The sequence below is a fragment of the Alosa alosa genome, chromosome 4 (genome assembly GCF_017589495.1).
Source record: "Alosa alosa isolate M-15738 ecotype Scorff River chromosome 4, AALO_Geno_1.1, whole genome shotgun sequence".
In the NCBI taxonomy this organism is placed as follows: Eukaryota; Metazoa; Chordata; class Actinopteri; order Clupeiformes; family Clupeidae; genus Alosa; species Alosa alosa.
The window spans coordinates 5,429,298-5,445,671 of record NC_063192.1 but is presented as its reverse complement, the minus strand read 5'-3'; the positions used below and the strand labels follow the sequence as shown (position 1 = coordinate 5,445,671).

The following is a 16,374-nucleotide window of genomic DNA, read 5'->3' as shown; positions in this document are numbered from 1 at the left end:
GGCGGCTGTGCTAAAGCACTAAATGGCTAAGCGAGCGGAGCAAAGCCAAGCAGTAAAGGCCGGGCCAGGCCGAGAGAGAGAGAGACTGAGAAATCAGGCCCGTATTGTGACCTGAGGGCAGAGTACCACTTCAACTGCTGCGTCAAAATCATTCCTATCCACATCAAGCGGGGAATATTTTTGAGGCGGGTTGGGGAGTTGTGAGGGAGAGGGGCTCGGAGGAGCCCAGTGCTCCTGGCTCATTCATCAGCGGGGAAATGGAAGCTGATGGAGCAGCGCAGTGATTTGATTAGCGAGCGCCTTTCAATAATTATGTGATATTCTCATGGAGAGTTGCACGTCAGACAGCTTGAATTTGGGGAGGTTTTGCGTGAGCAAGAGAGAGAGACAAAAAGAGAGAGACAGTCAGGGGGAAAGAGAGAATCAGAAATAGGAGAAAGCAGGAGAGAGACAAACAGAGAGAGGGGCGGAGAGAGACAAATGGAAAGAGGAGAGAGAGATACAGGAACAGAGAGGAAGAGAGAGAGGGTCTGAAATAGGGGATAGAGAGAGAGGAATTTGTGTGAGAGAGAGAGAGAGAGAGAGAGAGACAGAGAGAGAGAGAGAGAACGAGACAGTGAACGAGATTTGGAGAACTAGTGAGTGAGCGAGAGAAAGTGAGTGAGAGAGGTTTGGAGAGGATGGCAGTATGAATGAGTGAGAGAGGGAAAGGGAGTGAGAGAGGTATGGAAAGGTTGGCAGGGTGAACGAGTGAGAGAGTGAGAAAAAGGGAGTGAGAGAGGTCGGTGGTGGTGGTGGTGAGGGAAAAGCACATTAGCTGACCACTTTCTCTCCCTCTGTTCTGTCTCCCTCGCTCGCCCCCTCTCCCTTCACAGCCTGAGGTGACGTTCTGATTGGATGAGGGGAGACAGCATCACTAATACTGGCTATAAATACATCCACACGGCCCAGTCGGCACGGCAGGGCAGACCACTGCCATACAGCCAGCATCCACACAGGAGACACACACTCTGCCAGGCACACCCAAGCTACAGGAGGAGGGGGAGAGAGGGATGGAGAGAGGGAGAGATAGAGGGAGAGAGAGAAAAGGTAGAGACATAAACAGAGAAACAGAGAGGTGTGAGAGACTGACAGTAATACAGGGAGTGGTCAAAAAGACAGAAAAGGACAGAACGGGAAAGACAGCAATAAGGTACAGACTGATAAGGGAAGGAGGAGGACAGGGGAAAGAGGGATGAATGAGAGATCACACAGGAAGAGTACTGTGATGGCAGAAGAAAGGGTGACAGTGAGAAAGAGGTGTGAAGGAGGCAGATAGACACAGAGATGCCCCTTGATGGTGCCACCCCCCCCCCCCCCCCCCATCCCCGTTCACCCCAGAAGGGTCTTACCTTTGACCTGGTTCTCATACTCCACCAGCCCCCCCTTCTCCTTCTTCAGCTTGCCGTGCGATGTCATGGTGTGTCCACCAGGGGCAGCACCGGGCTCACCAGGCCTTGGTTTGGTTGATGTTCACCTGCTCCTCTTTTCAGGGTGCCGTTAGACCACACAGGCCGGATTTCACAAGGCCTGCCACTGTGCAAATGGCCCCACTCAACAGGCTGGTGAGGTTAGATGACCTAAATGTCTCTGTAATCTCAGTAGACGCCAAGTTTCACTCTTCTCTTCTCATTCTGGGATGGTTGTAAACTGCTGGCAGTTATTTTGTCCTGGTTTCCACACAGGCAAAACAGAGAAGTTGCTTCGATGTGTGTGTCTGTATCTGTCTGTATGAGTGTGTGTGTGCGTGTGTGTAAGAGTATGTCTGTGTTACGAATGTCTGTGTCGTCCTAGGCGCTTCCTGCGTTTGGGCCCCGCCGACACTGAGCGCGACAAAAGAAACACTGGCTTCCTCCTTGGTTTCCTGAGTGACTGGAAACAGGGTGAATGTCTTCTCTTGAGAATCTAAAACACAGAGAGAGAGAGAGAGAGAGAGAGAGAGAGAGAGAGAGAGAGAGACAGAGAGAGAGAAAGAGGAGAGAGAGAAAGAGGAGAGGTTCATGAGAAAGTGGGAGGGTATGACAGTCAGGGAAGATGGTACTTCAGTGAGTATGTGACTAAGACAGGAAAAGAGTGGAGAGAAAGAACAAAGACAGACAAATTAAAAGAAAGAAGAAAATAAGAATGAAAAGAAAGAAAGAAAAAAAAAAAAACAAAGGATATACAGTGTCAGCAACGGGACAACGTGTGCTTCGGGGGAGATCCAACAGTTGACAGAAATGAGCGCACCTGCCCACATCCTGTTTATCTCACAAACACACACACACACACACACACAACACACACGCACACACACCGTCTCAAGTCACAGTCAAGCACACAAACTCTCACAGGCTCTCTGAGCTCACATGAGACCCGCAGGTTATGTGCATCATCTCTCACGGCACATACTACTGGACCAGCATGGCCCGAACGGATACCCCCATCTGCACCTGGAGGCAAATTAGCATCCTATGTGGCTAACGCTAATGCTACCAATACAGCGCTAATGTGGCCAGAGAGACCAGAAGAGGGCTACAAGGGCTTCTGCAACTCTCATTGGTGGTGTGTTTCTGGCGGTCTGCTTGCGTAGTGAGAGTGGGCCTGGGTGGGTGTGGGTGTGGGGGAAATAGCAGAGGTCAGTGAAAGTAGCAGACACACACACACACACACACACACAGCTCAGAGAGTAGCAAATGGTTGAATGCAACTGGCTCAGCTCTGGGCTGCAGCAGGGTGGAATCTGAATCCAGTGTCTTTCTGGGACCTTCAGAATCTTCCCATGTTATATAACCTACTGATTTGAACACTGTGTGTGTGTGTGTGTGTTTAGATAGGAGTGAAATAGATGTAGAATTTACAGTATGCCAAAGGCTATGCATGAGTGATTCCATGTGTGATTTGTGTGTGTCAGAAAGAAAAAGGTGAGAATGATATGGGTGTGTATGATTATACGAGCAGTGTGTGTGTGTTTGTGTGTGCATGCGTGGTATGAGTGTGGTGCATGTGTGCTACCATGTGCAATTGTGTGTCTGTGCATGTATTTGCTGAGAGTAAGCTCTTTTTCATACACTCTGGATGAATGCATGTGGGTGGATGTGTAGTGGCTAGTGCCATGTGTGTTTTTGTCAGTGTGTATGTGCTGAATGCCTCTGTGTGTGTGTGTGTGTGTGTGTGTGTGTGTGTGTGTGTGTGTGTGTGTGTGTATGTGTGTGTTTCATCGTGTGTGTATGTGTCTGTTGCGTGCCTGTGTGTATGTGAGGGAGTCTGAGTCACTGAGGTTAGTCTCACTCATCCGTCACGGCTCTCTCTATCTCCCTATATTTCTCTCTACCCCTTTCCCTCTTTCAGTCTCTCTCTCTCTCTCTCACCAAATACACACTGACTCAACCAACCAACCATCCAACCAACAGCCCTCTCTGCTGCACATGAGCAAGGTCGACTAGTACAAGTCACCTGCTTCAGCCGACCTATGAGCATAGAGATAGAGATTTGAGATTGAACTGCAAGCAATTCATTTAAACAAATACAACCTGGGCCATCACATATTTGGCATGCATTGCTTGCATGGCTGCACCTCCAGGAATGACACGTTTAATGTAAACATTCACACACCGTCCCAATGATAAACAGACATGTTCTTCATGCTATCCACACACAACGCATGCAGTCAAACACCAATGCATCGACTGAAAATGAACTACGAATACACAGGAGAAAGACAATGCACATTATCAACTCTACAGGATGCCAGTGCATTTTGAATAGACCACATTATATATGCTGCTGCTGTTTGATGCTGTTCACAACGGTGTATGGATGTTGCCTCCCCACAGAGAAACCACTTATGGGTCTCCGGCGAAGAACCTCGAGCGCTGGAATCCCCCGCTGCACAATGACTGTGGCCATCCCAGGGCGTCGTTGGCTGAGCTGTCCAGCTTGTTTAAACCCGATCTGTCCGGCACATTGAGTTTGGTTTGGTTGGAGAGGCCCCGGGGGAATTAGAGATCCATGGGATCAATCCTGTTTTACGCTCCCGCTCTCTCTCTCTCTCTCTCTCCTCTCTCTCTCTCTCTCTCTCCTGCTCTCTCTCTCTCTCTCTTTCTCCCTGGGGAGGGAGGAGGGAGGAGAGAGGAGGGGAGAGGGCTGGGCGACTGGGGCTTTTTATCTCTCCCCAACACAGGCGCCTGATGATCCAGAGCCCCAAGCCAGCCAGCGCCGCTGCTGAGAAGTTTATACCCACCTCCTTCAGCGAATGATCGCCCTCCATCACACACACAATTAGGGTGGTGGTGACGGTGTGTGTGTATATGTGTGAGTGTGTGCATGCTGTAGCGCATGCTGGGAGATATGCACACTTACACACTATTATAGCTATTACAAACACACACACACATACACACAAACAGACACCTAGTACACACATACATGCACACAGCCACACATACAAAGAGTTCTATCAAAAACTCATTCTTCCTTTCTTGCCAATCACACCATGCCTCCAACAAATACAAACACACACACACACGTACAGGCGCAAACAAACACACACACACACACACGCACACACGCACACACACACAGTACTATTACAAACCTATCCATCTAACCCAAGGGGACAGCAGAAGAACAGCAGTAAATCTCACACACATGCCAAGCACACACACACACACACACACACACACACACACACGACGCACGCACGACGCGACGCGACGACGCGACGACGACGCGACGACGCGACGCGACGACGCACGCGACGCACACACGCACACACAAACACACACACACACACACACACACACACACACACACACACGCGACGCACGCACACACACAAACACACACACACACACACACACACACACACACACACACACACACACACACACACACACACACACACGCACACTTCAACCAAACACCTATTTATATGCCCTTCAGCTTAGAAGCCCAAACCTCCTCCTAACAGACTACACACACACACACACACACACACACCACAGACACAGACACCACAGACACACACTCCACCACCAAATCCAACCCATCCTCTTCCAAATATAATCCAGAGGCAACACTACTTGCCAAAACATTACCATGACAATACACTTCATCCTTGTGATCCAAACAACTTCATTCACTGGCAACCGAATGAAAGAACTCATGAAAAGCACACTGCCAAACCACCCCCACCCTGACACTCAGCCCAATTTTCTAGCGAGAATCAATATATCCAATGTCAACAGTCATTTCTCCCTCTTTCTCTCTCTCTCTTTCTCTCATTCTCTCCCTCCCTCCCTTTCTCTATCTCTAGCCCTTCCTTTCTTTCTCTCTCTCTATCCCTCCTTCTGTCCAGTGCATTCATCTACCACTGCCTCCTCTCTAAGTACCTCCATCTTATGGCTTTGTTGCCATTCTGACACTGCCTCGGCGGTCTTTTTTCAGGCCCTGCTTTTCGACGTATCCCCTTATCTCCCACTTCCACATCACTGTGATCATGATGATCAATCATACTGGCCACGCACTGACCAAAAGACAGTCTCTCTCTCTCTCTCTCTCTCTCTCTCTCTCTCTCTCTCTCTCGTTTGTGTGTGTGTGTGTGTGTGTGTGTGTGTGTGTGTGTGTGTGTGTGGTGTGTGTGTGTAAAGGAGAGGGAGATAAAGACTGTAAGGGAGAGGGTGGAAAGGGAACAGAGGGAATGGAGTTATCAAAAGGGGAGGAAGAGAAAGAGAGAGAGAAAGAGAGAGAGAGAGAGAGAGGGAGGGAGAAAAAGAGAGAGGGAGATAAGCCATATAAAGAGAAATATAAAGAAGCGAGTTGGAGAGGAAGATAGAAAATGGTTAAGAGCCAGAAAGAGAATTGAAAGAGCCGCAAAGTGAAAGTGAGAGAGCTAAGCTAGAAGAGATATGAGTAAGAGAGCGAAAGGGGGGGATGCAGAGAGGGAGGAGGGAGGGAGGGAGTGGGGAGTAACAGGCAGGGATCCCCTCTGTAAAATGATAATGAGAGAGGACACGGGAGGAGAGGAGAGGAGATTGGGGGGGTGGGGGTGAAGGAGGAGGAAGAGCTGGAGAAGGGGGTGTTTTAGTTCTGTTGATGACAGGGCAGATTAAAATGGATGGGGGCGCACTGAGATGCTCTCTGCACTGATACGGATCAATGCTGAACACACACACCTGAAGGAGGAAGGGAGCCTCTGACCGCTGCTGCTGCCACTGCTGCTGCTGCCACTGCTGCTGCTGTCTTTCCTTTTCCCTCCTTCTTTGTCTTATTCTCTTTCTTTTCTTCTCCTCTCGCCAGTCCACCCTTGCACCACTCTATTCTACCTCACGGCCCAGCAGCGCAGTGAGCATTCTCTCTCACACACACACACACACACACACACACACACACACACACACACACACACACACACAGTCTGTGTCACCTGAAGGGGCGGACTTGTGCGACCGTCTTGAGACCCTATCTAGCTGAACACTGTGGGCTCGTGGGTGACAGAGATGGCACGGTGCAGCGCAACACACACACACACATACACACACACACACAAAACACACATCACACTGAGCAAATTAACCATGAATTAACCAGATGTACCCTATATAGTGAGGAAATCATTGATGTAAACACACACACACACACACACACACACACACACTCACTCACTCTCACATCATTATACACGCCACACTGACCAAAACATGGAATCGAGACTGGGCACATCACAAAACAAATATTCTCACAGGAGCGTGCGCACACACGCACACACACACAAACACACACACAATCACAGACATACACGCAACTGTCAGTGCACACCAATGTCAGGGACAGTGATGCCATAGGCATCAAAACATACAGACACACAAACATACAAACACAGAGTAAGGACACTAAGCATTCCATCAAGAGTGCAAGCACCACGTCCAGCATTTATAAATAATAAACAACACGAAAGCCTTACCTCATTCTCTGTAGTCCTCTGTTCCTTCAATCCTTCTCTCTCTTCCTCTCCTGCCCTCTGGTTTTCCCCCTCCTCTCTGTCTCTCTCCCCTTCTCCTGCTCTCTCAGATACAAGGAGGGCTCTGTGTTTGAGTCACACAGATTTCATGGAAGCAATTCTGATTTCTCTCCCTCTGACACATTCAACACAGTCGACTCCCTCTTCCTCTTCCTCCTACTCTCTCTCTCTCTCTCTCTCCTCTCTCAGGCATGCATTCAATGGCAGCCCCCTCTCTCTCTCTCTCGCTCTCTCACACACACATACATATAGACACACGCGCAGTTACACACATGCGTAAGCGCTCAAAAACAGCCCCCCTGCCTCTTGTGCGAGCGCTCTGTCTCTCCCTCACTCACTTACACACACACACACACACACATATGCGCGCGCGGACTAAAACACAGCCTCTCTCTCCGTCTACGCTGCTCTAAGGCAGCCAGGGAGAATGTCATAACCCAAGCCACGCCCCCTTCTCTCCCCACTCCTTGCAGGCTTGCTATAAATACGCGTATGGATATGAATATGCTGTCTTGTTCTCTCAGACTCTCTCTCTTTTCTCTCTCTCTCTCTCTCTCTCTATCCACTCTTCCCTCTTTGATGCCCCCCTTCCCCCTTCTTTTGCTCGCTCTCCGGCCATGGAACGCTTCTCTCATGACCTTGCATTGTACTCAGTGGAGGCACCCCCCATCTCTTTCCCTACACACACACACACACACACACACACACACACAGAGGCATTAGCAAACTCGGTCCTGTGGGACTAATATAGTGTCATGAATCCAGGCGCCGCGGCAGCACTGCGGATGATGTCGCAATAAAAGCCGATACAGGCGCGGTCGGCGTGATTAAATCGATATTGATGATGGCGGAACAATGAACCGACGCAGCAAGATTAAATAAATAAGACAATATAAATAAACAAATCCCACGGTGCACGGTTCTCCCAGTGCCATCCCACCATCACCAGCCAAAGAGCAACACAGGGGCCCCACAAAGCACCAGTGACAAATCACCTAGAAGCAAACCAAGAAGGAGAAGAAGAGAAAGAAGAAGAAAAAAGGACACTAATTCATACCCAATCTGCTGATGCTGCAGGCCTGCACTGAGCACTGCAGCATAGAGAGCTTATCATAATTTACTACTGACAAAGACCATAAAGAGGACGATAAAGCTGCATGGTAGCCTCGGCACAACACACACCAAAAGCACTGGTAACATTCCTGTGCCTTCAAACGTAGACTGTGCATTGTAGGTACATCGCCTACAGGCTACAGGTTTAATTCCTAAAAGGTCACATTAGCCAATTTAAGATGATGTACAGGATCTCATATGAATTTTAAGTAAAGTAGAATTTAAAGTACATTAATATGAATAAGAATGGAAAACAGACTCTGGTTGGCCTTTAATCTTGTATGTCATTCTAGAATTCTGCAAGTCTGGAACACAGTGGGTTTCACTGTTGTATCATAATATTTTACCCTTAGTAATTTGTACACTTTAGATCCACAACACTGTGGGTTTCATTGTTGTATCATAATGTAGAACCCTTAGTTATTGTATGCTTCAGATCTAGAACACTGGTTTTCATTATTGCATCATAATGTAGAACACTTAGTTATTGTATGCTGCAGATCTAGAATGCTGTGGGTTCATTGTTGCATCATAATGCAGAACCCTATAACATTCTCATCAGGTATTTTTGATTGCACTATCAACAAAGTTGTTTGTGGTGATTGTCCAATCAGTCCGGCTCTGGAGAATGCCGCCAGTGTGCCATAAGCCTAGAGAGAAGACCCTTTTTGTGCCACAGGGTGCATGCATATAAGTGTAAACACACACAGGAAACCTGGCTGAGGTGCCTGGGCACAAGCTCAACCACCACTATCTACCAGCCGGATACCGAATGACACACCGAAAACAAAGACTTATGCAAGAAAGGCGTAGCATTAACATGCATGGCAGCATTTTTATTCAGTTATCAGGTATGGGTGTTTCAACTAAATAAACAACATCTCCTTTGTCTTCTCGTGCATAATGTAGTAAAACAGATTGCCAGAGTATCATGCATAAAACAGTTATTTGTTGTCTGAAGGATGAACCATGCCAACATGAAACATGAAAGCCCTTGGATGCCAATATTGAGGATGGTTGGGAATTTCACAGTAAGATTTTCTGAGTGTGATGTCAGCATTAACAACACACATGTTGTTCAACCCCATTACTGCCCCCCCCTCCCAAACCCACCAACTGTCTGTTTCCTTCCTTCTCTGTCTTTTTTGCTTTCTTTCTTACTTTTTCCTTTCCTTCTGACATGGTGTCTGTGCGGCTCAGGATGTGGTAACAAGTGCAGAAAATATTGATCTCTACATCTTCTACACAATCTTCACAGTAAGTGATGGAGTAAGCATATACATAAATGACAAGTTAGGCATAAACATCAATTAAAATATATTTATACAAGACATAAAAAAATGAATGTTTCTGCAAATGCACACAAACTCTGTCAGTTCACACACCCCCACACCCCCCCACACACACACACACATAAAAAACACCCACACTATACAGTATTGGAAACTCCTGTGTCAGTTCCCTCATGGTGAACTACAACTGCTGACAGAATCACCCCTCCCATGAATGCAAGGAAAGGCTTTTCCACTGCAGCTATGACAATTGTGTGTGTGTGTGTGTGTGTGTGACGGTGGACTGGGATGACACCACGCAAACAAATAACTCACGGCAGCCTTAAGCTGCACGTCACACAGAGGGGCACGCACAGGGCTTCACTCAATGGCACACGCAAAGAAAGAGGGAGCAATAAAGAAGCAGAAAACGTTTCTTTCTCTCAAACACTGAACCCTGCCATTAAACTGCACCTGCCCCGACTCGTCGCCCTGCCTCCCTTTCGCACTCACTATCCATCTCTCTCTCTCCATCTCTCTCTCTCTCCATCTCTCTCTCTCTCTCTCCCTCCCCTAGGGACTGTTCAGTTTCCACTTGGTCAGTCAGTCCTTCCAGTTCTGACCTACTTCATCCCTGTGGCTCCAAACACACGAGAAACTCACTCACAAGCCCTGACACATACACAACCCAGACAAACACACAGACACACACAATCCAAAAGACACAATCTCATACATACAGACACTAAGCCACACAGACACTCTCAATACCCACAACACACAGTCAAATTTATCAGCCGCTCTACATACTCACACACACTCACTCTCACACCCACATGCACATTCAAAAATCCAAACCGCAGACACAGCACAATCCTTACCCTCTTACACAATCACAACGGCGCATACACTGAGCATTCATATACACATAAATATCCTTGCCTGTGATAAAAATGCTGTACATATTGATTATCAACAGTAGAAAAGTATCAGCTGCAGCTGAAAACAGCTCTAAACAGAAGTGCTGTAATTACACAATATAATATATGCTCCATAGAGCCTAGAATGTGCATTATTAACTAACAAATATCTAAGTTTGCAACAATTTCTATAAATAGAATAATAGTTTTGATAGTAAATATATATTTACCATACCGTGATGTCTTGAAGTGATCGTGTATAACCTCACAGCAACATCAAGGTTCTGGTAGTATTTCAAAGCCACATGTCAGACAAGAGAGTGAAAACAGGAAGTAACTAATGAAAGATGCAAACGCATATAGGGTAGAAGGTTAACGTTACAAGTGAAACAGAGAGATGACGAGTATCATATCCCATATCTGTTTACATACACATTTTAACTGTCTTTTGGTACAGAGGAAATGCCTGCAAGTAATTTGTTTTCAGCATTTTAAAGTAGGATAGGAATCAGTTCAGGCAATGAATATTATGTGGCAGGCAGTATACATAAACCAAGCAGAATCATAAAGAGGTTAGCACCCTATGCATCTATTTGTCATGTGGGCTGTTAATTTTAATGGTTTTGGTTGATGATGTGGAGGCCTGTTTCAATAGTGATCCTTGAAGGGTTATGTGTCCAACAGCACAGCCATGTGGCCATTTTAAAGAGTGCATGCACTTGACCATGACATCTGGCATAGCTGCAGCAATGATTAAGATGAAAAATTAAAACAGATGTTTAGAAAGAAACACAATTTTCTGTTTTTTTTTTTTTATTGTTGTAAGAAAGAGCACATTTTGGACATCTCTATATCATCTGCCATACATTCATAATTCTGGACATTCATGTGTCACCATTTGCCACCAAAAAAAAAAAACAAGCACCAAATAAACTTGTGCATGCTCTCCTGTGCAGACCATGGTGATGTTGCCATCCTCTGCTGATGTCAAAGAGTCATGTCTGCAAGTGTCTGTCAGCCCATGTCATGATGACACATGGCTAAAGGACATGTACAGAACATGTTACAAGCTGCTACACATGCCACGTGTGACACTGTCATTCACATGCCCCCTGGGAGAGAGACGCAGAAGCAGAGATGGGGTGACAGGGCCCATGGGGAACCCCGAGGCCGAGTGTGACGCCAGGTGTCTCTCCTATGGAGAATGGAGGAATCAGATCTCCTCCTGTGAACTCACAGGCGTACAGGGCAGACAGCAGACACACCAACCCCTCCCCATCACTGCGCATTAGGACGCTGCCTCAGCTGGTCAGCCTGTCTGACGGCCTCGTCCAGCTCCCTCTGGGACACCAGGCCAAACTGCTGCAGGGCAGACAGCAGCTGGGAGCGAGAGTTACTGATGAATGAGTGTGACAGGAATGAGGGGAGACCTCCACCATTCTTCAGGAAGTAGAGGGGGACTCGGACCATCCCCATGACCTTGTATGACATTCAAAACATAGAGGAAACACCAAACAACAATTTGATGTTTTGTTCCTTTTCGGGGAGTAGTTTCATGGCATAAATACATAATACAGGCCTGTTTCATACCTCTAATCCATGGTCTGTTGCCATAGTTACAGCAGCTCTCTCCACTTCCTTGATCTCTGACTCTTCCATCTTTTTCACATAAAAGTGAGTGATGAGATTGGGACAAGACGGAGCGGGACAAGACACCACATGATCTTGAGGAGTTATGGGGACAGCCATCCCCAGTTCCTCTCCCAGCTCCCGGCTAAGGCCAGCCTCTAGATTCTCTTTAGATTCCACTAACCTAATAAAAAAGCGTTTGATTTTAATAATAATAATAATTTATTCATTTATAGTAATTTAAGCGTCGAATTTGACTCCAATGGCTTTATCAAATAAATGGAAGCGCACATTATGTTGACGAGAGAAAGATCTAGCAGCACAGACCAAGTCTTGCCAAATCAGGGACAGGTTCGTCGCAGAATAGTTCACTTTCTGGGACACTAGTGTTGCCTAGCCTAATAATAGGCATTGCATAGCATGTCATTATCATACCAATCTTCATTCATTATCATCTATTTCCAATAGGCTTATGACAGAGCACTTACCCACCCGGGAACCCCAACAAACCATCGAAACGCATCTGCATCTGTTAAAAATATTTTGTAAAATTACAGCAAATAAAGAAATGGTAAATCAGTAAATTCGGTACTGATACTACTTAGTCTTACCAGTACAATGTGTTTAATTGGAGTTCTTCCAAACAGTTTGGCTTTAGTGTCAGCGTAAAGCATGACATGGCAAGCATGTCTGTGGCCAACGAGCGACAATGACTCTTCTTTCCCTATACTTGTGGGTGAACTTTGCGTCGCCATGATTCTGGTAGAAATACACGGAGTTTGTTTTGAGTGTGTACACTAAATGAATGAATGTAAAATGTCGAAGAACACACATAACACGGAAACGGAATTTCGTTGAGCTTGCGACGCCGTCCAGCAGTTGCTCAGATGGGGCGGGGATTCACCACATCAACCAATGAAATGCAGATAAGAGACAGCATCCACCACCATCGAAGTGGCCATGTATAATTAGGCCTATATACATAGCCTATGTATTTTTATCTTTTATATTTTACTTTCCAACGGCAAAAGTCAGGATAATGCACAATATACTTGATTAATTGCTTTTGACAGGAACAGACTGTAAGGCATACAAATTACTACTGAAAAGCATCTCTGCCTTCAGAACTACATAATTGAACCATCTAATTAGATCAGCATTTTTGTATCCTCAGTGAGCTCAAAAGTTCTGAGTGCAACATCCACAACAGCAAAGGGCTTTTTTCTTTCTTTTTTGAAAAAAAAAAAAAAAAAAAAAAAAAAGTTGTGTGAAAAACTACTATTTACATTCAAACTAAAACTTGCTTACAAGCTTGACCTAACTGGTAAGAAACCAGACCTAGAAATGATTCACAATCAATTCCTGATTTATTGACAAAACTTGGTGTTCAAAACAATGGCATTTCATAAAAGAAAGCGCTGTATTTTGATTGACCTTTCTCAGTGGTGAGCTGTTGGTTGCACAAGAACTGAGAACATGAGCAATGACCATGTGTGGGGGTTCAACCGGATGAAATTGAAAAGGATGTTAACGAGAGCACTGACGGGTCAATGGACCGCGACGGCCCGTTATGAGTCCGAGGAGGAGTCTTTGACATCTGTGCTTTCCGTGGCTTCGCTGACCTCGCTCATCTCCTTGCTCTCTCCGCCGCTGTCGCCCTCACCCTCCTTCTCTCCGTCCTGCACACTCAGTTTCTCCGTCAGGGCTGCGAGGGGAGCGTCCTGGGAGGGGGGAGCCTCGGAGCCCCAGAGACGTACACCGGGCTTCTGTAACTGACAAAATTCAAATCAAGGAAAACATTTAAACTATAACTGGCTTTGTTGCTATCGTTACCCTCAATGGAGCAAACTCAACTGTAAAAGCTACAAAACTAAATTCCTGTGGCACTTCATACTGGCACCAAAAACGTGAAGCGCCACAGGTGCCCCATAACCAAAACCCTACACTGAGAGGCCTCACTTGTGACTGAAATCAACCAATAGGACACAAGCTTTTGAGCACCAACACAGCCAGTGCTAACTGTATGAAGCCAACGCCTGAGGCTCGAGCCAATGTGTAGCCCAGCAACACACCTCGTCAGCCATCTGGGTTAGATTTCTCTTCATGGCATAAGCATCTTCCCCATCAGCATAGTACTTGGGCTCCACTTCGCTTATCCTGAAAGCAAAGTAGGACTGACTCAGAAGTAGCTATTTTAATGAACAGAATACGTAAGCATTCAACTCTCAAAAAAAAATAAGTAAAAGGTACAGAGTGATAAGACACTTACTGGAATTTGAGGGTGTTGGAGTATAGGTGCAATGCAGCACGGTTGCTGTTGAGGAGAAAATATATGTGTTTTTAAAAATATGTTGGCCCAAGGTGACAACTTCTAACAGAACTTAAATATGACATCAGTTAAGCATGCCTTGCAAAACTAAGGTGGAATACCTCTTCCTGACATGAAGAGAAACATATTTGGCATTGAAGTTCTCAATCATGGCCCTGCTTGCCTGGTCCATGAGCTTCTGGGCCAGCCCCAAACGCCTGTGGGAGCGCTTCACTGCCTGTTGGGGGAAGAGTACTAAGGTTAAGCTACCAAGCCTGGCCTGTCGTCCATCTTTGGGGTGTGGGCAAAACAGACAAACAGACAAACAACTAATCAATTAACAGACAACATATTAATTGGCAATGAGCCCTTAAGTTGCAGTCCACTCCCCCTACACACCAACCCAATTACATTTTCAGGATGTACTGTGCAAGACAAGAATGTGAATGTATGTCCAACATATTTAAGGGTAAAAAACGAATAAGTGCACAATAAAGTAATACTAGGATAGCCTCTGGTAAGTTTCAGTCATTTAGGCTTACATACGGACACACTGGTTGCATGTAAGCATTTACCATATCAAACTGTCAATATAAAACTCTTCTAAAACATTAATAGTTCAACAATAGAGGGGGACTGGGGGCATAAAGCAAGGGGCAAAAGACTCACTAATGATGTGATGTGTCCATGGGGTACATCATCAGGATCTTCTTCCCTGCGGAACAGAATTAAGTTGTGTCACCAACCCTGACTAATATAAAGGTGTATCAATAGTAAGAAGGATATAACCATGAACTTACATTTTTGCCAGAACATATCCCACTATTTTGCCATTTTCATCTTCTGCTATGTAGGATAGCTGTAAGAAATTACATAACACTGTTATATCTCGGAATAGTCAGTCATTATTATATTGTGTAATAGGCTACACACTCACTACGAACCTGCGGCCAGGACAATCCATGATAGAAATAGTACTTCATCTGGTAGTTCTCTGGAAGACACAGCAGGTTGCAATGTTGCATGTTCATGAGATCCTCCGGCTGTAGGGGGGCACAAAAGAAAACACATTTTATAAAAACCCACTGCTTCGAGTCTGAGCAAAATGTAGAACTACCTCTACGAACACAGATGAGGGCATGCCTATCACCTGTCATGCTGTTTGACACTCTTTCATGCACAGCTTGACAGCTAAACTGAATCACCATTGGTCATTTATGACAAGTTATTTATCTTGGCTTTATCCAAATACTCACGTCAAATTACATGGAGGTTTTCCCCAGAGCTCAAAAATGGCAGGCAATTTACAAGCCAAGTATCGCAGATATAACGTTAGCCCTGTTATGTTGCTGTAATTCTGTAGAGGTTCGCTAAACATAAACCATTCAAGTCAGCCAGCTATCCATGATTGACAGATCTAATTGTAGTGCTCTCACCATTTCTGTCACTGTTATTAGTAACCTATTTAAAGAAAGCTACACTTAGATGTTCACCAACTAAACATGTGCTAACATTTGCCTGAGTGCTAGTACCTTGTGCTTTAGCCACACTGCAGCAAGTGAGCATTAGCTTGTGTTAGCATGTACCGGCTAGCAATGTTTAGAAGTGTGCTGCGGTGACTTACCCTTGCATTCCGAATATTCATTTTGACTGTTGTGTACGATAATCTACCTATCAAGTAGAAATTGTCGAAATAAAATCTATAATGTACTTTCTTTAAGGATGCTATCGATTAAAACGAATATAAAGATCACAGTTACTTGCAGAGCTACTCTTACAGGCTACTCCAGTGCCATGTTGAATGAAACCGGAAACGAGTGCACATGTGACCAAAAGGGCGTTGCTAATAGGTTATTGTGCTTACCTCACCAGCTGATCTTAGATCAATATCCACCGCCCTTTCCATTGTAGAAAAGCACAAAAAGCTGGCCCCAGACCAGCTCACATTAGCATGTCTGCCGACTGCCGCAATAAATGAGATTACTCACGACATTGTTGAAATGGGGCCATTTCAATTGCTACGTCGTCATTCCTCCTCATATATTCATTCAACGATAAAACATATGATAAACGCAAATAATATTTCTTCTAATT

At 45.7% G+C, this 16,374-nt stretch overlaps 3 protein-coding genes across 6 annotated transcripts in view; all 3 read right to left on the bottom strand.

Moving 5' to 3' along the window:
* arhgap4b (Rho GTPase activating protein 4b) overlaps positions 1-7,856 on the bottom strand; it is a 27,144-nt gene extending 19,288 nt beyond the window's left edge. Inside the window, exons 1-2 of the mRNA XM_048240956.1 lie at positions 6,983-7,856; positions 1,392-1,944 (exon numbers count right to left, since the gene is read on the bottom strand). Of these exons, the coding sequence (XP_048096913.1) occupies positions 1,392-1,458 (67 nt within the window). The 5' untranslated portion in view covers positions 1,459-1,944; positions 6,983-7,856. The remainder of the gene's footprint in view (positions 1-1,391; positions 1,945-6,982) is intronic.
* Positions 7,857-11,167: 3,311 nt separating this feature from the next.
* On the bottom strand, positions 11,168-13,189 carry zgc:103759 (U8 snoRNA-decapping enzyme). The gene is made up of 4 exons (XM_048242354.1): positions 12,584-13,189; positions 12,461-12,501; positions 11,934-12,156; positions 11,168-11,822 (listed from the first exon to the last, which is right to left on the bottom strand). Exons 1-4 carry the CDS (start codon positions 12,725-12,727, stop codon positions 11,622-11,624), a joined length of 609 nt encoding a protein of 202 aa, XP_048098311.1. The 5' UTR covers positions 12,728-13,189; the 3' UTR covers positions 11,168-11,621.
* Positions 13,190-13,320: 131 nt separating this feature from the next.
* naa10 (N-alpha-acetyltransferase 10, NatA catalytic subuni) lies at positions 13,321-16,356 on the bottom strand. Of its 4 annotated transcripts, none has more exons than XM_048242349.1 (8): positions 16,145-16,356; positions 15,225-15,323; positions 15,081-15,139; positions 14,950-14,995; positions 14,403-14,518; positions 14,242-14,286; positions 14,045-14,129; positions 13,321-13,744 (listed from the first exon to the last, which is right to left on the bottom strand). In XM_048242349.1, the coding sequence occupies exons 1-8, from the start codon at positions 16,184-16,186 to the stop codon at positions 13,541-13,543; spliced, it is 696 nt and encodes a 231-aa protein (XP_048098306.1). In that variant the 5' UTR covers positions 16,187-16,356; the 3' UTR covers positions 13,321-13,540. The 4 variants fall into 4 exon arrangements, with proteins under 4 accessions (XP_048098306.1, XP_048098308.1, XP_048098309.1 ...); XM_048242351.1 differs by having other exon boundaries at positions 13,321-13,738; positions 16,145-16,328; XM_048242352.1 differs by lacking the exon at positions 16,145-16,356 and adding an exon at positions 15,905-16,092.
* Between the last annotated feature and the right edge of the window lie 18 nt (positions 16,357-16,374).